This window comes from Musca autumnalis, unplaced genomic scaffold (assembly GCF_047663935.1).
Source record: "Musca autumnalis isolate F117 unplaced genomic scaffold, ASM4766393v1 scaffold_3, whole genome shotgun sequence".
In the NCBI taxonomy this organism is placed as follows: Eukaryota; Metazoa; Arthropoda; class Insecta; order Diptera; family Muscidae; genus Musca; species Musca autumnalis.
In genome coordinates, this window is record NW_027411866.1 from 94,716,443 (window position 1) to 94,743,371 (window position 26,929).

Consider the following 26,929-nt stretch of genomic DNA (forward strand, 5'->3'; position numbering starts at 1 on the left):
ACAATTTGGATAGCATTAATGACTTAAAATTAAGTCTTGCAAAGAACTTTGAGATGTCCGATTGTGGTCCACTGAAATACTTTCTGGGAATGAAGCTAGTTCTTGAAAACCAAAACCTAATACTGTCTCAGGAGAGTAGCATTAAGAAATTACTTGAGAAGTTTGGGTTAGGTGAATGCAAACCACTCAAAACGCCCATGGAGAAAGGTTTGCAACTTCAAGTGTGTGAAGAAAATCTAAAACTAAATCTGCCATATCGTGAGCTGTTGGGTAGTCTGATGTACATAATGTTATGTACAAGGCCTGACATCTGCTATCAAGTTGGCTATCTTGGCAGATTCCAACAAAATCCATCAGAAAATCATTGGCAGCACTTGAAAAGAATTGCAAGATATCTCAAAGGAACAATGCCAATGAAATTACAATTCAAGAAAGAAGACTCTGAACCTATAGTTGGGTATGCGGATGCTGACTTGGCCTCCGATTTGTCTGATAGGAAGTCAGTTAGTGGATATATCTTTAAAGTTTATGGAAGCACAATCTCTTGGTGCAGCAAAAAGCAGCAAACCGTGGCAACATCTTCTTCCGAAGCGGAGTACGTTGCACTAAGTTTAGCTACTACGGAAGCAATCTGGATTAGAGGAATCATGCAAGACTTACATGAAGTAGATGATTCATATGGGGTTACAATTTTTGAAGATAACAGAGGATGCATAGGAATAGCTAATAACTTAGAAAGCAAACGCGTGAAGCACATTGACATTAAACACCACTTCGTTAGAGATAATGTCATGAAAGGAGTTATAAAAGTCGAATCAATTAAAACAGATTCACAACTTGCGGACATTTTTACAAAATCAAGTGATGCAACCCACTTCATCAAGATACGCAAGAATTTAGGATTGATTGATTGAGAGGGGGTGTTGTAATACAAGTTACAATCAACAACGATGTGTACATAATCGAACTAAGCATATGCACATCGAAGCAAGCCATTAGATATGTATATGTAATTTAGTATTTGAAAAACATGTCATTCTGAAAAAAACCATACTTCGAATAAAACCAATTTTTCCTTTGCTTAAAAAAATATTTTCTTCATAAATCCGTTTGTGTGTTTTCAATTACAAGAATAACACCAACTGGGAGAGCTCTTCTTACACGGCGTAGCACACACCTCTTCGCCCTATCGTTCTCGGGCAGCTCTATAAACAGCCGGTTAAAATAACACGCCACCTCTTCGTGTCAGTTACTGTCACGTCATTGAAGGTAACATCCGTTCTCTCGTCATTCTTTCCCGGATTCGAGAGTGATTTAACCGTTGATCGCAATTTACTTAATCCTGTACCAACGTTGCGTTGTTTCAGGTGCTCTAGCAACTTTTTCCGCTCATGTTCGCCAACGCCTATTGACTTCAAGAGTAAGAGTCTAATTCATGGTTTTTCAGGGTTCGTACGATAAAGCTCATAACGCTCATTTGCCAACCCCGTCGCCTCTGCTGGGAAATCTTTGGTATTTTACCAGCACGTATGTAGCTATCGGCTGCAGCAATGATGATGCCCAGGAAAAATTTCTTGGCTACCCGAGGATCTGAGGCAACGGACAGCTCTCTGAAGCGGTAATTGGTAAATTCTCTTAACCCTTATCAATCATCTTTCCCATAGTTCAGAAAAGTACAGCGGTCAGAGATTTAGATGTGGCCTTTTTACGAAGACGACGATCGGAAGCTCGTCTGAGCCAAGGGAAATGACGGGTTGCAATGATAGGTCATTCTCAGACCTGGTGCCACAATATTGACCGTGCCTTGTGGAGCTGTCAATTTGCTCGACCAGCGCTGTACCTCTCTGGACATTGCCTAGGACGTAATGCCAAAGCTCATGATGAGCATTGAAGTCCCCTAGCACTATACGGTTATTGCCCTCCAATAGCGAACTAGTGTCGGGCATATAACGCAAGGCACAACTATTACTGGGCGGTATGAACACATTAAACAGCTCTACATCGGCTGTACCACACTTTACTGCTACCCCCATACATTCCATGTATGGGCCACTAGAGTCAAGCTCAAGCGAGAAAGGTCTGTACTAGAGAGACTAGTGTATTAGAAAGGTAAGTCCTCATCTTCCGCTTCTTGTGCGATCCCTCCGTTTGTTGGTGCAACCATCACAACGTTACAATTTACAGGTAACAGTAAGCTTAGTTTCCTGGATCGCAGCGACCATGATGATTTTCCGATTCATAAAGTCTACGATTTCGCTGACTTTGTTGTGGACGTCGACATAACTCCTATCGCTATAGTCCTGGAGGCGACAAAGACCTGAACAGCCTTTGAAGTTCATCCTTTCCCTGCATACATTACATCTTCCTGCATACATTACTCTCACCGAAGTTGACCGGTGTTCTTCTTTAGCCCGGCACGGACCAGAAAGCTCGAAGCAGACATTCCGGAAAATATTGCCGCTCCCATGGTAAAAAAGACACAAACACATAATTGTTGTGGTGACGGCCCCTGGTCAAAGATTACTCCGGGTCAATCCGGTTCCGGTCTACACCTTTTTCAGATATAATTCGAATTATTTTACTTGTAATTCGAGAATTCTACTTATAATTCGTAATATTTCATTTGTACTTCGAGAATTCAATTTGTAATTCGAATTATTCCATTTGAAATTTGAATTATTCCATTGAAATTCTCGAATTACAAATTAAATGTTACGAATTACAACTAACATGTTTCGAATTATATCTGAAATTGCATCAATAATTCCATTTGTAATTCGAATTATTCCATTTGTAATTCGAAACATTTTATTGGTATTTCGAAAACCAAATGAAATAATTCGAATTACAAATAAAACAATTCGAATTACAAAAAGAATAATTCTAATTACAAATAGAATAATTCGAATTACCAAAAGAATAATTCTAATTACAAATAGAATAATTCGAATCACTAATAGAATAATACGAATTACAAATAGAATAATTCGAATTTCAAATGGAATAATTCGATTTTCAAATTGAATAATTCGAATTACAAATGGAATAATTCGCATAACAAATGGAACAATTCGAATTACAAATGAAACATTCCAATTACAGTGGAATTCTCGAATTACCAAATAAAATGTTACGTATTACAAATAGAGTAATCGAATTACAAATAAAATGTTACGAATTACAACTGGAATGTTTCAAATTACATGTAAAACAAGGTGTAGTGCTCACCAGTCATTTCAGTTGAAGCTTTTGGACCATTATTTCTGGAAGTATGGACTTCATACTGCAACAATGTTACCGCTGTAAAAAGGAGTGACGAGTATCAGAGACATTTCCTTAAACTGTACATTTGCGAAAAATGTTGAAATTTTGTGTGGGAGGAACCAAATGCGTGGAACGAGATAGTCTATATTCGAACCAGATCTTTGTCTGGAAGAAATATTAAGGTAAACAAATTTACAGTGCGCATTATTATAGCAAAGCATGTTCAACTGTTGTAGGGGAGTTATCGGAAAGAGTGGACCGATATGGCCCATATTCGAAAAAAATTGCAAGGGCCAAAATTTCTCCCATATTGGTTGTTCCGTTTGAGAGTTATAGTCCGTCCCAGTCAGCCAGTCAGATAGACAGACGGAATGACATGGCTAAAAATTGTCTGAAACTGATAATAATAATAATAATTGTTCCACAAACATCCCAGACGGGACAGGGGAGACTTCTCTCATATCAATGAGTGCACCCCGATCGTGAGCTGTTGGGTAGTCTGATGTACATAATGTTATGTACAAGGCCTGACATCTGCTATCAAGTTGGCTATCTTGGCAGATTCCAACAAAATCCATCAGAAAATCATTGGCAGCACTTGAAGAGAATTGCAAGATATCTCAAAGGAACAATGCCAATGAAATTACAATTCAAGAAAGAAGACTCTGAACCTATAGTTGGGTATGCGGATGCTGACTGGGCCTCCGATTTGTCTGATAGGAAGTCAGTTAGTGGATATATCTTTAAAGTTTATGGAAGCACAATCTCTTGGTGCAGCAAAAAGCAGCAAACCGTGGTAACATCTTCTTCCGAAGCGGAGTACGTTGCACTAAGTTTAGCTACTACGGAAGCAATCTGGATTAGAGGAATCATGCAAGACTTACATGAAGTAGATGATTCATATGGGGTTACAATTTTTGAAGATAACAGAGGATGCATAGGAATAGCTAATAACTTAGAAAGCAAACGCGTGAAGCACATTGACATTAAACACCACTTCGTTAGAGATAATGTCATGAAAGGAGTTATAAAAGTCGAATCAATTAAAACAGATTCACAACTTGCGGACATTTTTACAAAATCAAGTGATGCAACCCACTTCATCAAGATACGCAAGAATTTAGGATTGATTGATTGAGAGGGGGTGTTGTAATACAAGTTACAATCAACAACGATGTGTACATAATCGAACTAAGCATATGCACATCGAAGCAAGCCATTAGATATGTATATGTAATTTAGTATTTGAAAAACATGTCATTCTGAAAAAAACCATACTTCGAATAAAACCAATTTTTCCTTTGCTTAAAAAAATATTTTCTTCATAAATCCGTTTGTGTGTTTTCAATTACAAGAATAACACCAACTGGGAGAGCTCTTCTTACACGGCGTAGCACACACCTCTTCGCCCTATCGTTCTCGGGCAGCTCTATAAACAGCCGGTTAAAATAACACGCCACCTCTTCGTGTCAGTTACTGTCACGTCATTGAAGGTAACATCCGTTCTCTCGTCATTCTTTCCCGGATTCGAGAGTGATTTAACCGTTGATCGCAATTTACTTAATCCTGTACCAACGTTGCGTTGTTTCAGGTGCTCTAGCAACTTTTTCCGCTCATGTTCGCCAACGCCTATTGACTTCAAGAGTAAGAGTCTAATTCATGGTTTTTCAGGGTTCGTACGATAAAGCTCATAACGCTCATTTGCCAACCCCGTCGCCTCTGCTGGGAAATCTTTGGTATTTTACCAGCACGTATGTAGCTATCGGCTGCAGCAATGATGATGCCCAGGAAAAATTTCTTGGCTACCCGAGGATCTGAGGCAACGGACAGCTCTCTGAAGCGGTAATTGGTAAATTCTCTTAACCCTTATCAATCATCTTTCCCATAGTTCAGAAAAGTACAGCGGTCAGAGATTTAGATGTGGCCTTTTTACGAAGACGACGATCGGAAGCTCGTCTGAGCCAAGGGAAATGACGGGTTGCAATGATAGGTCATTCTCAGACCTGGTGCCACAATATTGATGCATGGCGAGCTGTGTCAGTCTCCACTTATCCTCGTAGGAGCGTCTTCATTCACCGTGCCTTGTGGAGCTGTCAATTTGCTCGACCAGCGCTGTACCTCTCTGGACATTGCTAGGACGTAATGCCAAAGCTCATGATGAGCATTGAAGTCCCCTAGCACTATACGGTTATTGCCCTCCAATAGCGAACTAGTGTCGGGCATATAACACAAGGCACAACTATTACTGGGCGGTATGAACACATTAAACAGCTCTACATCGGCTGTACCACACTTTACTGCTACCCCCATACATTCCATGTATGGGCCACTAGAGTCAAGCTCAAGCGAGAAAGGTCTGTACTAGAGAGACTAGTGTATTAGAAAGGTAAGTCCTCATCTTCCGCTTCTTGTGCGATCCCTCCGTTTGTTGGTGCAACCATCACAACGTTACAATTTACAGGTAACAGTAAGCTTAGTTTCCTGGATCGCAGCGACCATGATGATTTTCCGATTCATAAAGTCTACGATTTCGCTGACTTTGTTGTGGACGTCGACATAACTCCTATCGTTATAGTCCTGGAGGCGACAAAGACCTGAACAGCCTTTGAAGTTCATCCTTTCCCTGCATACATTACATCTTCCTGCATACATTACTCTCACCGAAGTTGACCGGTGTTCTTCTTTAGCCCGGCACGGACCAGAAAGCTCGAAGCAGACATTCCGGAAAATATTGGCGCTCCCATGGTAAAAAAGACACAAACACATAAAAAAAAAAATTGAAAAAATAATTCGAATTTCAAATGGAATAATTCGATTTTCAAATTGAATAATTCGAATTACAAATGGAATAATTCGCATAACAAATGGAACAATTCGAATTACAAATGAAACATTCCAATTACAGTGGAATTCTCGAATTACCAAATAAAATGTTACGTATTACAAATAGAGTAATCGAATTACAAATAAAATGTTACGAATTACAACTGGAATGTTTCAAATTACATGTAAAAAAAGGTGTAGTGCTCACCAGTCATTTCAGTTGAAGCTTTTGGACCATTATTTCTGGAAGTATGGACTTCATACTGCAACAATGTTACCGCTGTAAAAAGGAGTGACGAGTATCAGAGACATTTCCTTAAACTGTACATTTGCGAAAAATGTTGAAATTTTGTGTGGGAGGAACCAAATGCGTGGAACGAGATAGTCTATATTCGAACCAGATCTTTGTCTGGAAGAAATATTAAGGTAAACAAATTTACAGTGCGCATTATTATAGCAAAGCATGTTCAACTGTTGTAGGGGAGTTATCGGAAAGAGTGGACCGATATGGCCCATATTCGAAAAAAATTGCAAGGGCCAAAATTTCTCCCATATTGGTTGTTCCGTTTGAGAGTTATAGTCCGTCCCAGTCAGCCAGTCAGATAGACAGACGGAATGACATGGCTAAAAATTGTCTGAAACTGATAATAATAATAATAATTGTTCCACAAATATCCCAGACGGGACAGGGGAGACTTCTCTCATATCAATGAGTGCACCCCGATTCATATTAGCTCAATGATATGGATCCTACTATTTATCGCCGAGTCCGAACGGCGTGTCTTATGACACCACTTTATAGAGAAGTTTTAGATGGCTGAAATACTCAGGAAATGTCGCCAACATTACTGAGGGGTATTTTGCCACCGTTGAAAATGTTGATGTTGCCTGGTCGAGGAATCGAACCCACGACCTTCTGCGTGCAAGGCGGGCGTGCGTACCATTGCACCACGGTGGCACCCTGATATGAAACATAATTATCAATATACAGACATTAGTATTATTTAGTTTAGCTGTATGTATGCAAAGTTTGCAAAATACTATAGCCCTATGGCACATACATACATTTGTCAAATAATAGAAAAAAGAATTCCCAAATAGTTATATTTTTAGATGTTGTTATTTATTGTTGTTTATTCAAGTGTTCGGTCCGACACAAACATAAGCATATGAAACAAATATAATATACAACGGTATTAAACCGTAGACTGTTCTTAAAACAGATTTTAAGTTCATTAGTATCCGGCACAATTTGGAATAATATTTACGAATAAATATTTATTCCATTATATGTGATTTAAATGTAAACGAAATTAATTTCCTTTAAAAAATATAAGTGAATACAAAACGTTGGACAAAACAATACTTAAGTTCAGTTTAAACTTGGCTAAAGCTTAGTACACAAGTCCTGAAAAAATGAAATTATATTTTCTCATAATAACATTTGCTACGGCCGAATGGTTACTGTTGGTGTCGGCGAACTATTGTGCTTCAACTTTATGTTCTGCAGGAGTTCAGCATGTTGCCTGTAACCACACTGGGGTATGATAGCTAAAATACTATGGTAAAAAATAGAAAAATAAACCGAATTTTATGTCAAATACAGAAATTTGATTCGACCTGTTCCAAAGATGCAGCCATGGTGGAAATGAATGCCACATTGAGACAAGTCATTCTTAATGTTCATAATAATAAACGGAATTATGTTGCCGGTGGAAAAGTTAAGAAATTTAAGCCAGCTTGTCGTATGGCCACAATGAAGTGGGATGCCGAATTGGCTAAAATAGCTTCGTACAACGTTCGCCAATGTAAAATGAATCATGACAAATGTCGCAATACAGCAAAATATAAATATTCGGGACAAAATTTAGCATGGAGATCATTTAATGGAACACCAAATAAACAGGAGTTAATTAAAGCATCCATTAATGCCTGGTATTCTGAAGTTAAAGACACCAAATGGGAACACATTAAGTCTTATCCCTCGAACTACAATGGACCGTAAGTATTGGCAATTGTTTTTCTTTTCAACAAATGGTTAGTAAATTGTTTTGTTGTAATCATTCCTTAGGGCAATTGGCCATTTCACAGCCCTAATGGGTGAACGTAACATTGCTGTTGGTTGTGCTGCCGCCACATATTCTACAGCAGGGGTTTCTTATAAAACATTTTTAATTGCCTGCAATTATGCGACCACAAATATGGTTAATAATCCCATTTATAATGGCTGTACTAAACCTGCTGCCAAATGCAAAGTTGGTAAAAATAGCAAATATCCCAACTTGTGCGCGGTCAAAGAAGTTTACAATGTAAACAATTGGTCGGCATAGTTTGTAAAGCGAACACATTCCAAAATCTACACATACATACATATATGATGTTGAAGACCTTTTTAGATTTACATTTCTATTTTGATTTTGAAAAATATAAAAATAAACTATGTATTTTAACTTGCAATTGATAATGATATCCAATTTATATTATGGAGGCGACTTTTCGACACTTTTCTTAAAAAAATCCGTAAAGCAGCGATGAATGAACTTTTATTTCATTTAAATATGGAACAACTACTTCGTAATATTTAAACAATATTTAATATGGAAACGTTGTGCTAATACATATTTTAAAGGATATTCAATTTAAGTACTGTTCGTACACCTTTAGTTCGAATTTCAAAAAAAAAAGTAAGAAAGTATCAGTCTGCTGTGCAGATATACACTCAGCCACTGACCAAAAAAAACATAACCAAACCGTGTGTAGATATAAAATAGGAAACCAGTGTAGAAATATAAAACTAGTTGTTTCGGATGTTGGGTGGGTTTGATCTCCTATAAAGAAACGTCAAACTCCAAACACAATTAAGGAAAACGACAACTTCAATGAAATACAATAATAATGTTGCCGAACTTGGAATGCACAATTAAATTTGTCATTCCGTTTGTAACACATCGAAATATTCGTCGGAGACCCTATAAAGTATATATATTATTCATTATCCAACCAACATGGCTGAAATTTGGTACGTAGTCTTCTTTAGGGGTATAAAACTTTCCCTCAGAATTTTGTCGGTATCGGTCCACACCTTCATATAGCACCCATAGAACGGTACCTCCCGATTTTCGGTATTTTGGAGGTTTTTGCTTCATTATCACATCGAAATGGCTGAAATTTGGTACTTAGTCTACGTTGGTGGTATAAAACTTTCCCCCAGAACTTTTTCGGTATCGGTCCATGCCTTCATATAGCCCCCATAGAACTGTACCTCCCGATTTTCGGTATTTTGAACGTTGTGGCCTCAATATTCCACCGAAATGGCTGAAATTTGGTATTTAGACTTCGTTGGGGGTAATCAAACTTCCCCTTTAAATTTGTCGGTATAGGTCCACGCCTTCATATAGCCCCCATGAAAAAGTACCTCCCGATTTTTCGTATTTTGAAGGTTGTGTCTTCAATATTCCACCAAAATGGCTGAAATTTGGTATTTAGTCTTCAATGTGATATAAAACTGTTCGCCAGAAATATGTCTGTACAGGCCCACGCTTTCATATTGCCCCATTTCTGACTAAAATTCGTCGGTATAGGTCCACGTTTCGATATAGCCCCCATAGAACGGTACCTCCGGATTTTCATAATACTGAAGATTGTGACTTCAATATCCAACCGAAATGGCTGAAATTCGTTATTTCGTCTTCCAAGAGTTATAAAATATTACAGAAGAGTATTATCAGTATAGGTCCACGTCTTCCTATTTTCCTATAGAAACTTACTTCTTGATTTTCGGTATTTTTTTAGTTTTAGCCACATTCTCTTGCCGAAATATAGGAAATTTGGTATTTAGTCTTCTTTGAGCCTAAAAACTTTCAGTCAGAAATTTGTCGGTATAGATCGACATTTTGAAATAGCCCCCATAGAATGGTGCCTCACATTGTTTTACCGAAATTGCTGAAATTTAGTATTAAGTCTTCTTCATACACGAAAGGAAACTAATTATTCCATTTTACTTCAATACAACTTGTGGTGGAGGGTATAACAAGTTCGGCCCGGCCGAACTTAACGCCGTTCTTACTTGTTGTCTTTCGGAATGTTCTAATTCTTACCTTTGATTTATTGTTTCCTCAAATAAAACGTTGATATATTTGTTGTTGTAATTGGATAGAGGAATTAAACTTTATTGTTCTGATGATGCAGCAACAATAGAACGAACGACTATGAATTCGTTTTGCTGTCGAATTTATTAATTCAAGTATCTTATACTAATGTTATTTTACATTACAGTGACTTCTGTAGTTGAGGTTCATAATAGTTTACCGTGATGCAAATAAGTACGAGTATTTGACATAAATACTGTATATAAAATATATTGATTTTGTATCATGAGTTTGCTTTAAAATCCGTAGGTATCGAAATGTGGGGCTATACCAAATCATTGACATATACCAAACATTTTTAGTAACCAAACTTCTGCATAAAGAACTCGAAACATTAAATTACTTTAAACTACGTTTGGGAGAAATTTTTGAAAAAGTTTAAGAGTTATCTTACACAGTACCCATTTTAGTATGTGCAGGCAGAGTTTTGGAGCTTTTGGGCCATTATCTCGTATCAAAACGATATGAGAGGAGCACTTAAACTTCACTTTTTCCGAATTGTGTATTGGATGTACCCGAAGGAGAGGACCGATATAGTCCATATTCTAACCTGATACCAGCGACGTACGCAGGTTGTCTAAGAAATATTAAACATTTTTTGGTTGAATTATGGTAGAGCAATATAAGGTAACAGCAATACCCAGCTGACTGAACTGGGCTATAAAGTTAATTTTAATGTAATTTCATTTTCAATGTATATTAGGGATATATATTTTTTGAGGAAAAAACATATCATTCTGAAAAAAAAAACAATTTCCCGTAAAGACTTCTTCATATCAATGATATGTAACCTCTTCCAAGTCCGAACAACGTGCCGCACACTATAACACCGCTTATAGAAGCAGTACAATATTTGTTAATATGTGTGGTATTTTGTTAAATTTGAAAAGAATAGAGCCCTAATAAACATGTGCTTCTTTGGTTTCAAAAACAAAAGTTTGAAACAGCTTCTACTTTTTCAATGAATTTTTAGCGACCCCAAACATTTTTGCAAGAATTCTCCTTTCTGCGTAAAATTATCCATTTAGTGGAATGATATGGATACTTTCAAATTGAAAATGTAACGATTTTTCTATTTGTTGATATTTTTAGCTATTAGGCCTTTGATATTTCAGAGCAAATAAAACAAAAATGTATTGCTTTTTCATCCCGACGTTTCGTCGCTTATTTGGCGACTTTTTCAAGGGAATTCGTCTATTCAAAATAATAAAATTACAAATTACATTATATTACAAAAACACCAAGAAATTGTAAAGAGTTGTACTTACAATTATAATTTACTAGACGCGTTACATTAATTTTATATTGAATAAACATATAAGACAATTAACACGACTTAAAACTATTATTACAGCTCGATTACATTAATACAATTCTATAACTCGCGCTTATGTTGTCCGTATCTTCTTTTAGGTTCATGGTTCTGTCAATGTTTTGTTGTATCCTTAAGCTTTCAATTAGTATTCTCTTTTTCTCCTTTGTTTCTTTGTCTAATATTTTGACATTGTCAAAGTCAGGTGAGTGGCCGGTGTTCAGTGCGTGCTGTGCTAATTCTGTTGTTGCTTTTTGTTTTCCTATGTCCATTTTGTGCTCCCCCATTCTGATACTTAATGCTCTCTTCGTTGTCCCAATGTATATTTTGTTACATTTTTCCTTGATATCTCCTTTGCACTGAATTTGGTAGACGACGTTGTTTTGTTGTTTGTCGATTGGTGTTTTGGTGTTCGTAAATAGTGTGTTCAAGGTTACATTGGGTTTGTATGCAAAGTTTATGTTGTTGTTGTTAATTATTTGTCGAAGCTGCTTGTTGTCAAATAAGCCGGGTTTGTAACGTATACCGTAAAAATGTTTCACTTCTTCATTATCTGTATTGTCAGATGTATTAGACGTAGTATTAGATGTAGTATTGGAAGTAGTATTGGATATAGTATTGGCAATACTGTTAGATGTGTTCTTAGATTTTATTATATTTTCTTTCTTTATTTTGTATTTTATGTCTTCTATTAGTGAGTGTATTATCTTGAAGGGAAAACTGTGGGTTTTTAGAATATCTGTTATTATTTTGGTGTTTTTATTATGAAATTGTGTGTCGCTGATATTGAGTATTCTATAGATTAAAGTTTTCGCTGTATTGAGGGTCTGTGATTTTGGTTGTGTTGCATTGTAGTTTATTATTCTGCCCGATGAGGTATCTTTGGTGTACCAGTCAAAGGTTATTTTTTCATCACATCTTTTTAATTTAACATCAAGGTATGGTATTTCTTTCTCCTTTTCTAATTCTATAGTGAACTGTAATTTGTTGTGGTATTTGTTTAAAGTATATAAGATTTCCACCGCATCGTCTTTATTAATAATTGCTAAGATATCATCTACATATTTGGCTATGTATTTGATACTTATGTCATTATGTTGTACCTCGGCTATGGTTTCGTCAAGTAGGTGGTCTAAAACTATATCTGCGATTGTAGGTGAAAGGTTTTTTTTTATTTTTCGTTCTTGTTTTTCAAAATATTCAATCAAATGTGAAAAAACATATGTTTTATATTCCAATAATTTATAGGCATTTCCTTGTTTTGTTTACATTTGCCGGTGACACTAACATTACAAACAAAAACAAATTCGTATGTGGTTGTTGTTTAGTTGTATTTGTTGTAGTATGTACTCTACCTTCTTTGTTCTACCATGGGTTTGAATACTCTTTTTGAAAGAAACTTCCAGTAAAATCCGAATGACTTCTTTATGCCACGTCTTTTCAATACCAAATAACAAGTAAGAAAGTATCAGTCAGCTGTGCTGATGGAGATATACCCGCTGCCGTATATAAAATATATTGATTTTTATTACGAGTTTTCTTTAAAGTCTGTATGTACCGTAATTTGGGGCTATACCGAGAGAAGCTCTTAAACTTCACTTTATCCGAATTTTGTGTGGGAGGTACACGAAGAAGTGGACCGTTATAGTCCATATTGCAACCTGATACATGACTGGATGAAATAATATGATGTGCAAAGCATGCACCAATCAGAAACTCCCTGCGAGAATTACTTGCGGATTTGCCATTTTGGTTGGTGCCGTCAGGGTTTCTTGGAACTTTTAAGCCAATATCTCCGGAAGTATGACTTTCGCAAGAAAAAAATTGTACCGTGGTAAAGGGAGCCGCAAGGACAACCTACTGAAATAAATTTCAAAACGATCCGAGAGGTGCTGCTAAACTTCACTTTATCCGAAATTTGTGTGGGAGGTACCCGAAGAAGTGGACCAATATACTCCATATTCGAACCCGATCTATATCTAGAAAGAATAATACGATGTGCAAAGTTTGGACCAAATCGATTGCTCCCTTCGAGAGTTATCGTTCACACCATTTTACAGACAAATTTTGAATTTTGTAAGGGAATGTACACGAACGAGTGAACCGATATGGCCCATCTGCGAACTTAAACTATGTTTGGACAAAATATTACGATACCAAAATTTTGGTTCGAATCAGTTGATCCGTTCGAGAGTTATCGTGCGCACCAGCCAGAAAGACAGACGGACGGACATTGCTAAATCGACTCCAAATTGTTTGAAACGAATTTCGTCCAAACGTACTTGGAGTCTAAAACCGTTATTTCGATGAGCCACATTTTTGGTCGTATCAAAGTGTGTAGACCCTTTCTAGCCTATAGGCTGAGGGGATAAAAAGGGTCGCGGAATTCTGTAATGAATATAAAGGTCTTGAGGCTTTAAACTCATTCTGTATTCTAAAAGTTACGATTTCAGTATTGCGCGGATTAGAAGTGCGTTAAATTACATGTCTACGATATATCAAGGGTTTTCCGTGGAGTATATTTCGAAAACTAATTATAAAATTTTCATATTCCTATTTAATTTATTATTGTGCGTCATAAAGTGCAATACCTGCTATAAGTAGCATACCCACCTGAATTTTTTCCTATCATCAACAAAGTTGTAGCTGAAAACAACCGTAAACGAAATTAAAGAGCTTCGAAATACTGAAAATCTTCCGATGGAGAAAACGTGAAGTTATATTAAAAATTCTAGGATACACCAAAACGTAAACCTTCATGGGTAATATTCATTTAAAAGATTTTTAGTTATTGCGTGAATTTTGTTGGAGAAACTTAAAAATACCGGGCGGAACTCTTGTATGGATATACATATGGTAAATTTCAAATTTCTTTTGCAATTCCATTGGAAGAAATGTTAAAAAATTTTTTGCGAGCACATCCGCAATTGGAACATAGATTAAGAAAAAAGTCGTGGTTTCAAATCTGTTCGCGTTCACAAAATTGGATGCTGCGCTCCAAGGTTATGGGGGGTTCTGTTCCCTTATAAAGAACAAATATTTAATAATTCCATTTTTGCTGTAATAAGAAAATGTATATATAAAGCGTTAACAGCATTTAATATCTATCCGTAGATGCCTAAATATTTACTAAATGTATTTCTATTTTCGCGGAAAATCAAGAAATACTGAAAAAATTTAGTAAATTTAATTTATTCTAATTTAAAGTCCAAATAAAACTCGAAAAAATAAATTAAAAATACGTACAGATTCTAGACAACGCGTAGAAAAATATGAGACCAAAATTTTAACGATAGGATTTATAACTGCCATATTACAGCAACAACAAAAGACGAAAACTTATTGTTGGAATATTATTTCAAAAATATATTTTTTTGTTTAATACGAAAAATAGAAAACACATTTTTGGGAGTTATTCTACTATTTCGCTAAATTTCGATGCAAGAACTGACGGACTTCGCTGAAACTTCTTCAAGGAAAATGCATACATCAAACGACGTGGAATCACGAGTTCTACAATCCAATAAATAGTTAGGGAAATTATCTGGTTGCGCCCTCCAATTATAGAAAAATTCAAAAAACCCAGATTTCAAAACTTCAAAATGTCAGCATCGATTTTAGGAGGATGCAGTGCATATATCGACATACATTAGAACCATGTTGCCCAAGGGGTATTCTTCAATTCTTTCTTTGGGCTCAGGTCTGAATTTTCCGTGGTTTGACCAGAAATCAAGAAAGAACACAAAAAAACTTGTAAACTTCAACACATTTTTACCCATTTTTATACCCTCAGCCTTTAGGCTAAAGAGGGTATTTACACTTTGATACGACCAAAAATGTGCCTCATCAAAATAATGGTTTTAGACCCCAAGTATGTTTGTACGATATCCGTTTCAGACAATTTTGAGTAGATCTAGCAATGTCCGTCCGTCTGTCTGTCTGTCTGTCTGGCTGGCTGGTGCGCACGATAACTCTTGAACGGATCAATCGATTCAGTTCAAATTTTGGGTATCGAAATATTTTGTCCAGATTCGATTTAAGTTCGAAGATGGGCCATATAGGTCCACTCCTTCAGGTACCTCCCCCAGAAATGTTCAAAAATTGTCGCAAAACTTGTGCGCACGATAACTCTTGTAGGGAATAACCGATTTGGTCCATACTTTGCACATCGTGACATTTCTACCAAACTTTGATGAGGTTCCAATATGGACTCAATCGGTCCAGTCCTTCGGGTAGCTTCAACACAAAATTTCGGAAAAGTTCAGTTTAGGACCTGGTCTCGAATCACTTTGATTTTTGTTTACGCAAGTTGTATTCGCTGTCCTCTATACGACGCTGTAAGTTTCATTAGGGGCAAGTCCATACTTCCTGAGAAATAGCCTGAAAGTTACAAAAAACCCTATGACACCGTGTGTAGTGGTTTGAGCGCAAGATAACTCTCGATCGGATCTGCCGATTCGGTCCAAACTTTGGCTTTCGTAATATTTTGTCCAAACTTAGTTCAAGTTCGAAGATGGATTATATCGGTCCACTCCTTCCGGTACCTCCCCCACAAAAGTTCGAAAATGTTCGGAAAATTTGTGCGTACGATAACTGTTGAAGGGAGTAACCGATTTGGTCCATACTTTGCACATTATGAAATTTCTACCAGACCTAGATGAGGTTCCAATATGGACTCAATCGGTAAACTCTTTCGAATACGTCCCACACAAAATTTCGGAAAAGTTCAGTTTAGGACCTGCTTTCGAATCGCCTTGGTTTTTGTTGTAAAATCTTGTATTCACTGTCCACTATACGAGGGTACAAGTTTCCTCAGGGGCAAGTCCATACTTCCTGAAAAAATAGCCTGTAAGTTGAAAAACAAACCCTATGACACCATGCTTATGGGTGGAAGCGCAAGATAATTCTCGAACGGAAATGCCGATTCCGGCCAAAATTTGGCCTTCGTAATATTGTTTCCAAACTTAGTTTGAGTTCGTAGATATGCCATATCGGTCCACTCCTTCAGGTACCTACCCCACAAAAGTTCAAAAATATTCGGAAAAATTGTGCTCACGATAACTCTTGTAGGAGTGACCGATTTGGTCCATACTTTACACATTCTCATAATATATACCAGATATAGATCAGGTTCGAATATGGACTATATTTGTACCTCCCACACAAAATTTTGGATAAGTTCACTTTAAGACCTGCTATTGAATCACTTTGATTTTTGTTGAAGCAACTTACATTCACTGCCTCAATTACGATGGTAAAAGTTGTTTCAGGGGCAAGTCCATACAGTTTGAGAAAACAGCCCGAAGGGTGGAAAAACCCCGTATGGCACCCCCATGGTCTACGTCGGTCCATTCCTTTAAGTACCTTTTCCGCAAAATTTTTGAACTTTAATCCTAATCAACATTTTTGTCGGTTCATGCGACCAACATTTTGAAACCCCCTAAATACATAAGTTTTTTGTGAAAAAAAGTGTTTCAATTTGCACAGGCTGAGGGTATATCTCTGTCGGCAGAGCATAGTGCCAATACAAAATTATTCCAATTGTTTCTATTTGAACTTAAAATTTTAATAGTATTTCATGATTGATTTCCTGTATGTAAGCTAACTTCTTCTTCAATGATTTTTCTCCAGCTACCCCTCGGTCTGCCTCTTCTTCGCGTTCCTTGGGGATTCCAATCAAAAGCTTCTCGACATATATCATCCGCTGGTTTACCAAGAACGTGCCCTATCCACCTCCATTTCCTTTCACATCTCTGATAAAGGTCCAAGTTTGATATCCAGTTATTTGGCCACCATATGTGGAGAATAAAGCTTAGGGATCTATTTACGAAAGATTACAGCTTATTCGTGAGCTTGTTAGACACAAGCCAAGTTTCTCGTCCATATAGCAGAACTGATAGAACATTGCTTATAAATATGCGTTTCTTTGATTGAACCTCCAGATTTTGTACAAACCCGCAAAAGCCACTTTAGCCTTTCGGATGCGGGTTGATATATCATCACGCGTACCTCCATCTTGTGTGTTATTTGGCTGCCTATGTACGTAAAGTTCGCCACCTGGTCGATAGTTTGTTCATACAGAGTGAGACGTTGTCTTTGAGATGTGTTTAAATGGAGTGATTTGGTCTTATCCACGTTAATCTTTAAGCCATAAGTACTCGAAGTTGAAGCTATGTCGGTTAGTTTGCTCTGTACATCTAATAAACGATTGGTACAGTTGGGTAATCTAGTTCCTAGTTCCTTGTACACTTTCCAAAACATATGAGTAACATCATGAAATATAACGTGTGATATTAAGTATACGCAGTTTGTTCAAAGAAAAAATGTGGGCCATTGGAACTGCGAAGTGAACTTTATAGTTCCAAATAAGTCCTTTGGAACAACTCTAACGTTTGGATATTAAAACTATGTCATCAGCGTATACTAAGTCGTTCAGGTCTTCCATCTTTAATTGGTGCCACATTATTTCTCGACGCGGATTGTTGTCCATTGTCGGGAGAAGACTATAACAATAAGAAATAGCAGCGGTGACAACACACATCCTTGTCTCACCCCGGATTTAACGGATATAACGGAGGAGAGTTTATTGCCATGTCTTACTCTGCATTCAAAACGGTGGTATTGTGCTTTTATTAAGTTGCAAATCTTGTCGGGGTCACCTTTCCTGGTCATAGCTTCCCATATACTTTGGTGCTTAATTAGGTCGAATGTTTTTTGGAAGTCAATGAATGTAAGGTGGAGGGAGTCTTGCATTTCATTTACTTGTTTCATGATTATGCGTATAGTGGCAATGTAGTGCCACTATACGTGATATGCTTTATTTTCAATCCTAATCCAAGGACTAATATATTAACTCCGTTCTAAATTTCAAACTTATACGTAAAATATTGTGAACTTTTTTTATTGAAATACTTTGTGTCAGGATTTCATATAAAATCAACTAAAAAACCTTTAACTTTATGTAACGCTACACAACATTTTTAACTTTCATTTTTTTTTTGGTCATGGTGCCCCCCGAAATCAAATCCTGCGTACGTCCCTGCCTGATACATGACTGGATGAAATAATACGATGTGCAAAGTCTGTACCAATCAAAAACTCCCTTCGAGAATTGTCTTGCAGATTTGCCATTTTGGTTGGTCCCGTCAGTGTTTCATGGATCTTTTAGTCTAATATTTCAAGAAGTATGAACTTTCGCAAGAAAAAAATTGTACCGTCGTAAAGAGAGCCGCAAGGACAACCTACTGAAAGACCAATACGATCCGAAAGATGCTGTTAAAATTCACTTTATCCGAAATTTTGTGTGGGAGATACCCGAAGAAGTGGACAAATATAGTCCATATTCCGATCTAATCTATATCTGGTAGACATATTAGGATGTGTAAAGTATGGACCAATTCGGTCACTCAATTCAAGAGTTATAGTGCGCACAATATTTCCGAACATTTTTCAACTTTTGTGGGGGAGGTATCTGAAAGAGTGGACCGATGTGGCTTATCATCGAACCTAAATTAAGTTCGAACAAAATATTACGAAGACCAAATTTTGGACCGAATCGGCAAATCCTTTCGAGAGTTTTCTTGCACTCCAATCACTACACACGGTTTCATGGGGATTTTTTCTCAAGAAGTATGGACTTGCCCCAGATGAAACTCGTGCCGACGTATGGGAGGCGGCGCATACAAGTTACTACAACAAAAATCAAAGCGATTCGAGAGTAGGTCCTACACTGAACTTTTCCGAAATGTTGTGTGGGTGGTACCCGTAGAAGTGGACCGATTGAGTCCATATTGGAGCCTCATCTACTTCTGATAGAAATTTCACAATGTACAACGTATGGACCAAATCGGTTACTCCCTTCAAGAGGTATCGTGCGCACAATCGTGGATATCGTCCGAACATTTTCGAACTTTTGTGGGGGAGGTATTAGAAAGAATAACCCATCTTCGAAGTTTGGACGAAATATTACGAAAGCCGAATTTTGGACTGAATCTGTTGATCCGTTCAAGAGTTATCGTGCGCTCCAGCCAGCCAGTCAAACAAGTAGACGGACGGACATGGCTAAATCAACTCCAAATTGTCTAAAACGGATTTCGTCCAAACATACTTGGGGTCTATAATCATTATTTCGATTAAGACATTTTGTCAGAATGAAAGTGTATAAATGCGTAGGGTATAAAAGGGTATTTTTGGCTCGACTCCGACTCCAGACCGGTTTTTTCACGACCCCGGGTCCGAGTGGACTCCGAGATTAAATTCCCATACCACTAAAATTAATAAAATTTGCACAAATGTTAATATGGATGTAAGCCAACATTTTAGAAGCCTTAAAAAGCCATTTTTCATGAATTTTATCCAAGAAAACTGCGAAACTTTTTTTCGGCTTTCTTCAGCTGAAAGAACAAAACAAAATCTGCTTTCTGAATTTTAATTTGAAAAATACCACGAAGTTTTGTGGCAAATGACCGTATACGAAAACCCTCTTTGTATAAAAGCGTTTTGCGGTGCCAACTCGAAAACTAAACCGATTGCCATATACTTCTGTGGGCTTATCAAGAACATTTAAATCTAGTCCTTCATCGATCGATTTTGTAAAATATATTAGATTTTACGGAAATTGTGGATAGAAAAAATATTAATGTTTGGCTAAAAAAACTGACGTTTTTGTCATAAAACGCGCTAACAAACTATGACACATAAAATCGATCGATGAAATTCTAGATTCTGATGTCCTTTCTAGATTTTTAGAGAATCATTTAATAATTAAGATTTTATCTAATTTTATGAAAAAGCTCTTCACAATAGACCTTTGTGAGAAGACCAGTAGGTCTTCTGACAGAAGTCTTGTAGAACTTGTGCAGAAGACGTTAGATACCATCCTGTGAATAGCTCTTTATGTTAGTATAATTAAGCAAAACGGTATGCTTAATTGTGTTCTTATATTTTTCTTTTAAAATAAACAATGATTTTTGAAAAAATTTTGGTGTCCCGAATGTAATGTTATATTTTTATAATGTAGAAAAAATTGCACGGAGTCGAAGTCGAGTTATTTTTTTCGACTCAGACCCCGACTCCAGCAAAACTGCTCGACTCCGACTCGTAGACTCCGATTCCGAAACCTTGATCAGAAATGACTTAACCAAGAATGTGATGCTTTTTATATACCGAAGTCTTAAGTTAACCTAAAATACTTTACAAATAATTTCATAAATAGTAAATTATTGCAGAAACATAATCATTTGTTTTATTTCAATATTTGATCGTTCTATTATTGAAGATGCTCCATTGTTTCAAATCATAATCGATTACTATTATTGTTTAACAATAACATTTGTAAATGTCTAGACAAACCAATTGATCAAACATGAAAGTATGATTTTATTACAAAGTGACACTTTTTGTACAATATTGTAAATTTTAACGAGCAATATGTGAGACACGTGTCCCACAAATAAGTAGATACAGTAGGTAACAAAAAAAATAAGCCACATTTTTTAGAAAAATTATTGTTTCAGTTCTGTTGTTTGCTCACTTTGCATGTCATGATGATGATAAAGCCTCAAGTTATGCCGAGTTAAACTCTTTATACCCTCTACTTTGAAATATTCTGAACGTACAAGAAAAAATTAGTTTTCTTTTTGTTACTAATGTACCAATGCTCATAATTTTATTTATTTATTTATTTATTCATTTATTGCGATTAAAGCTTTTAAGCCAATAAACATCGCAATGCGCAAAACTACTACAAAATCATATTCTGCATAACAAAAAATCTTAAAACTATTATTAAGTAATTAAAAAATTAAGTTATTAACAATTTTTAAGCAAAAACAAAATATAGTATAGGCTCCCCAGCCATAAATAAATAAATACGTATAAAGATTACATCTATTGCTGATGGTTCAAAATCAAATCAATGCCAGAGCAAGCAGAATCTACTCAGCAACATCAGCCGACGCTGCTATAAAAAATCATTAACATACATATATGTGTCATGTCGATCCTACTATGGTTCAGCTGGTCTGAGAGCAAAGCTTTCAAACTTTTTACGAAATACTCTTCGGGAAAAAGAAAATTGACGTAGCTCATTGGGAAGTCCGTTCCACAAATGCGCAGAGCGAACAATAAATGATCGTTCGTAAACGGATGAATAAAATCGTGGATAACGTAATTGTGTATTCCTAGTAGATCTGAAAAAACACAGTCTTTCTCGTAGAACACCAGGTAGGTCCAAAAGCACAGATTTGTAAAGAAATGATATAACACGTTCTTTAACATATATTTTAAAGGGAACTCCAAGAAAGTTACAGGCATGAGCAGAAACATGTTGAGATCTACGCAAATTGTAGACAAATCTAATTATCATATTGATAAGTCTTTCTAGTTTATCAATATTCTCCTCCGTTGTACCAGAAATGACTTCTATGCCATAAGATATAATAGTCATTAACATGGAATAAGCTAAGTTTCTCTTAATACTAAATGGCAAAAACAGTTCGGTAGAATACAACCTTCGAAGTATACTTATTACCCTAGGGTATAAGCCATCAATATGGGCAGAAAAATCCAGCTTTGAGTCTATAACAACTCCTAAACATTTTAATCTGTCAACAAAACCAATCGTTGAGCCATCAATCTGTATATTCATACTACCATCCATACGCCATATTGGACCGAATAGCATGGCTTTAGTCTTAGAAGCATTTACAATCAATTTGTTGTTTCGCAGCCAATTTGAAATGGCGCATAAGTTAATATTGACGTTATCTTCCAATTGAGCAACAGATTTCCCATTAAAAAATAAATGTATGTCATCTGCATACAAAAAAGGACGACAGGCATTGCCCAGAACACAACTACCAATGTCATTAATATATAAAATAAAAAGAAGGGGTCCCAAAATGGACCCTTGGGGCACACCACTGTAAATATTACGCCTGTTGGAAATACTTCCATTGTATGTAACATACTGGGAACGCCCTGACAAGAATGAGTTGATTAACTTACACGATGTCGAATCAAACAAAAACCTAGATTTGAGTTTATCAAGTAGTATTGTGTAATCTACTCGCTCAAAAGCTTTAGATAGATCTAGGGCAATTAAGACACCACTGTCACCTCTATCAACCGTCTCCCTTATCGAGTCGGTAAGATCTACTAAAAGTGAAGTAGTGCTAAGTCCACGTCTGAAGCCATATTGATAGTTGTGGATACATTTTCTGTCATCAACAAATGCTTGAATTTGATTCAAAATAAGGTGCTCAGCAACTTTTGAGAGCGCTGGCAAAATGCTTATTGGTCTCATGTTATCGATTGTATGAACTTCTTTTACCTTGGGAATGGGAACGACCCTAGCTACTTTCCACGCTTGTGGAAAGACTGAAGTGGTGAAAATAACATTGAAAAAATAAGTCAAATACCTTGAGATATAGGGAAAGATGAGTTTTAAAAACTTGACGGGTATACCATCTACGCCCATAGCTTGCGATTTAATACGCCGCAAAGCCTCGAAAACGTCCATCTCAAAAACACAGCTAAATGAAAAGTTATTACCTTCGACGTCGTGAAAGTCTGAAGATCCATTATTACAAACCGCATTACCCTCTATAAAAAAATCATTCAATGCATTAGCATCAATATTATCACAATGACTATCATCGTTACCAATGATACCATTATTCCGGAGATGCCTCCACACCTGTGTCGGGCCAAGTCTACCAAAAAATGTTTTGTAGTATTTACTACGCTCACTTCTCATAACAGATTTAGCTCTGTTTCTAAGACCGCAATATGTTGACCAATTCACTTGGGTGGGGTAACGCATATAATGTTTGTACGCCGTATCACGAAGAGACTTGGAAAATATTATTGCTCTACTTTTTAACCACGGCTCTAAACTAGAAGATACACGTTTGGTTATAATGGGAACGAAACAAAAAAGATTGGCAATAAGAGTGTCGAAGAATAAAAGCAACTCATTGACATTAGTAGTTTCATAGATAATGCTGAAGTCAGTATCCACTAAATAATTATGCAGGCTTTGCCAATCAATGTTATTGTAATCGCGATATTCTACCAAGCGCTCTGTGAGATTGATGTTTATATTGATGGCACCAAAAATTAAAGAGTGATGTGAAATAGCAGGACATTGAACTTGGTCAGTAGATAAATTCTTTGGCCACCAGGAACCCCAAGTGAAAAATTACAACTAAATCTGTCTGAAAATGTAGCAAAAAACGAAACATTTACCTGACATTGGGCGGTACCTTTATATGGGGGTTATGGCAAGATCTAGAGCTATGCTCCAATTTTTTGGGTAGTTAAGTTTTTTTTGACAACTAGGAACCCTAAATGCTAAATTATAGCTAATTCGGTCTGAAAAGGTATTTACAATCGTCAAAATATCCAAGTCGGATGATAGCGTTATATGGGATCTACTCCAAAACGCGGACCTATGTTCACAATTGTTGGTAGATATGCTTTTTTGGCCACTAGGAACCTTAAAAAATAAATTATAGCTAATTCAGTCTGGGCTGTTCCGTTATATATCCAGCCCTTAACGACTGTATAAGCCACATGCTAATACGCCACAGGGGGGATTTTATCACCACTCCTATGGGTCACTACCATAAATAGCCTATTAAGGACTTTAACCGATGAGGGATTTGACCCAGTCTGCTATGCAGACGACGTTATAATATCTCTGAAGGGTAAGAATCCAAACTTTCTATGCAGAAGAATCAGCCCTAAAGCTAGCGTACAACTGGGATAGACCAAAAGGTCTTAACGTAAACCCGGAAAAAACGGAAATATGTCTTTTCACTAGGAAAACAAAACGGGAACACATTGAAGAACCAGTTTTCCTAAACAAGACAATCAGTATTTTCAATAAAGTTAAATATCTGGGAGTAATCCTGGATAGTAAACTTAAATGGAAAGACCCTATTCAAGATAGAGCTAACAAAGCTTATAGATGTTGCTCAACCTGTAGAAGGGCTATACGCTCCAAGTGGGGTCTATATACTGGCTATACAGTAGTCTGTTGGACAGCTATGGATAAAAAGTGTAATATTAAAATACTACAGAAAGACCAACGGGCGATTACTCGCCCATTTTTTTCAACCTAACCTAACTTAAGAAAAAAGTTTGCTATAGTGTTTCAAGATAAACATGAAGAGAGACTATTACGAGGTAATCTCAGTTGCTACCAAGGTCGACCTAGGGACCAACAAACCTTAAGTGAACACGAGTGCTTACAATTACAGTATTTATATAGAATGTGGATGAGTGCCACCGTGGTGCAATGGTATGCACGCCCGCCTTGCACGCAGAAGGTCGGTGGTTCGATTCCCCGGCCAGGCAACACCAAACATTTTTCAACGGTGGCAAAATACCCCTCAGTAATGTTGGTGACATTTCCTGAGTATTTCAGCCTTGAAAAACTTCTCTACAAGTGGTGTCTTAGGACACGCCGTTCGGACTCGGCGATAAACAGTAGGTCCCATATCATTAAGCTAAATATGAATCGGGGTGCACTCATTGATATGAGAGAAGTCTCCCTTATCCCGTATGGGATGTTGTGGAACAATGTTTTTTTATATAGAATGTGGATGGAATATGAATATAACACTGTGCTACACGAAAAATTTGCAGGGGTTCTGATGCATAAATTCGGTTTTGTGGGAGTCCATGGAAGACGAAACTACCTTTGGTTTCTTTTGGTCACTTCAAAAACATTTTCATTTGGGGTATTAAACGTCCATATGGAATTTGTCGGTTGAAGCCCCCATAGAACGCTACCTTCCGATTTTCGGTATTTTGAAGGTTGTGGCCACAATAATTTACCGAAATGGCTGAAATTTGGTATTTGGTCTTCTTTTGGGGTATTAAACTTTCCATATGAAATTAGTTGCTATATGTCCACGCTTTCACAAAGCCCCCATAAAACGTACCTCCCGATTTTCGGTGTTTTGAAGATTGTGGCCTCAATATTCCTCAGAAATGACTGCAATTTGGTATCTGGGGACATCATTGGGGGTATTAACAGTTTCATATGAAATATATCGGTACAGGTCCACGCCTTAGTATAGTCGCAATAGAACGGTAACTCCCTATTACCGGTACTTTAAAGATTGTGGCCTCAATATTCCACCGAAATGGCTGAAATTTGGTGTTTGGTCTTCATTTGGGCTACTAAACGTTCCATATGAAATTTGTCGGTATAGGTCCACGATTTCTTATAGCCCCCATGGAACGGTACCACCCCATTTTCGGTATTTTGAAGGTTTTAGTCTGATTATCACACAGAAATGGCTGAAATTTGGCACTAAGACTTCGTTGGGGGTATAAAACTTTCTCCCAGAAATTTGTCGATATAGGTATACGCCTTCATATAGACCCCATAGAACGGTTACTCCCGCTTTTTAGTATTTCAAAGGTTGTGGCCACAGCAACCCACCGAAATTTGGTATTTAGTCTTTTTTGGAAGTAAAAGCCTTTCTGACTGAAATCGGTCGGTATTGTTCCACGTTTCGAAATCGCCCAATAGAACGGTACCTCCCGATTTTCGTAATTCTAAAGGTTGTGACGTACATATCCCACAGAAAGACCGAAATTTGTTATTAAATCTTAAATGGGGTTATAAAATATTCCAGAAAAATTACCAGTATTTGTCCGCATACCTCTTAATTTTCGGTATTTTGAAGGTTTTACCGAAATATCGGAAATTTGGTATTTAATCTTCTTTGAGTCTAAAAAGTTTCCGTCAGAAATTTGTAGGTATAGATCGACGTTTGTTATAGCTGAAATTTGGTATTTAGTCTTCTTCATAAACGAAAGGAAACTAATTGTTCCACTTTACTTCAATCCAACTCGTGGTGGAGGGTATAACGAGTTCGGCCTGGTCGAACTTAACGCCGTTCTTACTTGTTTAATTTATTTTATTTCGCTCTCTTCTTCTCGAACTTCTGATTTGTAGCCGAACACACTACTACTTTGCCACGCGTACGAACATTAAGGGTTGTTTAAACGCTTACATGTACACCACCATCTGTTTTTTGTATTGTTAACAAAATTTCGACGGTGAGCGTTGAACACTTAACTCTACTCATGTTTGTTTACACTACTTTGTAATGGGTTACATAATGACTAACGGATCAGACTTTTTGCTGGGTGGAAGCTGGATAAGGACATTGAGCTGGCTATGAGCGTTGAGTTAGCTGTAAGCATGGAACCTGCTAAACCCAGGGAGCTTGCTAAGAGCTTGGAGCGTGCTTAGCGCATGGTCGAATCGTGGCTAACTGAATGTGGATGATCCTAACGCCTACTCCTACTTCGTCGGTTTGTGTTCGACATATTCTGCACGATGTGAATGAGAATTATT

At 37.0% G+C, this 26,929-nt stretch overlaps 1 protein-coding gene across 1 annotated transcript; it reads left to right on the forward strand.

The window, feature by feature from the left end:
• Positions 1–7,434: 7,434 nt before the first annotated feature.
• Positions 7,435–8,424, forward strand: LOC141399731 (antigen 5 like allergen Cul n 1-like). The gene is made up of 3 exons (XM_073978965.1): positions 7,435–7,629; positions 7,694–8,088; positions 8,159–8,424. The coding sequence occupies exons 1-3, from the start codon at positions 7,504–7,506 to the stop codon at positions 8,415–8,417; spliced, it is 780 nt and encodes a 259-aa protein (XP_073835066.1). The 5' UTR covers positions 7,435–7,503; the 3' UTR covers positions 8,418–8,424.
• The last annotated feature ends 18,505 nt before the right edge of the window (positions 8,425–26,929 follow it).

Bases quoted from the DNA above. Each gene is read 5' to 3' on its own strand.
- LOC141399731 (XM_073978965.1), top strand. From the start codon at position 7,504: ATGAAATTATATTTTCTCATAATAACATTTGCTACGGCCGAATGGTTA. The intron at 7,630-7,693 runs GTATGATAGCTA...TGTCAAATACAG, and splicing joins TTGCCTGTAACCACACTGGG to AAATTTGATTCGACCTGTTC. The intron at 8,089-8,158 runs GTAAGTATTGGC...ATCATTCCTTAG, and splicing joins CCCTCGAACTACAATGGACC to GGCAATTGGCCATTTCACAG.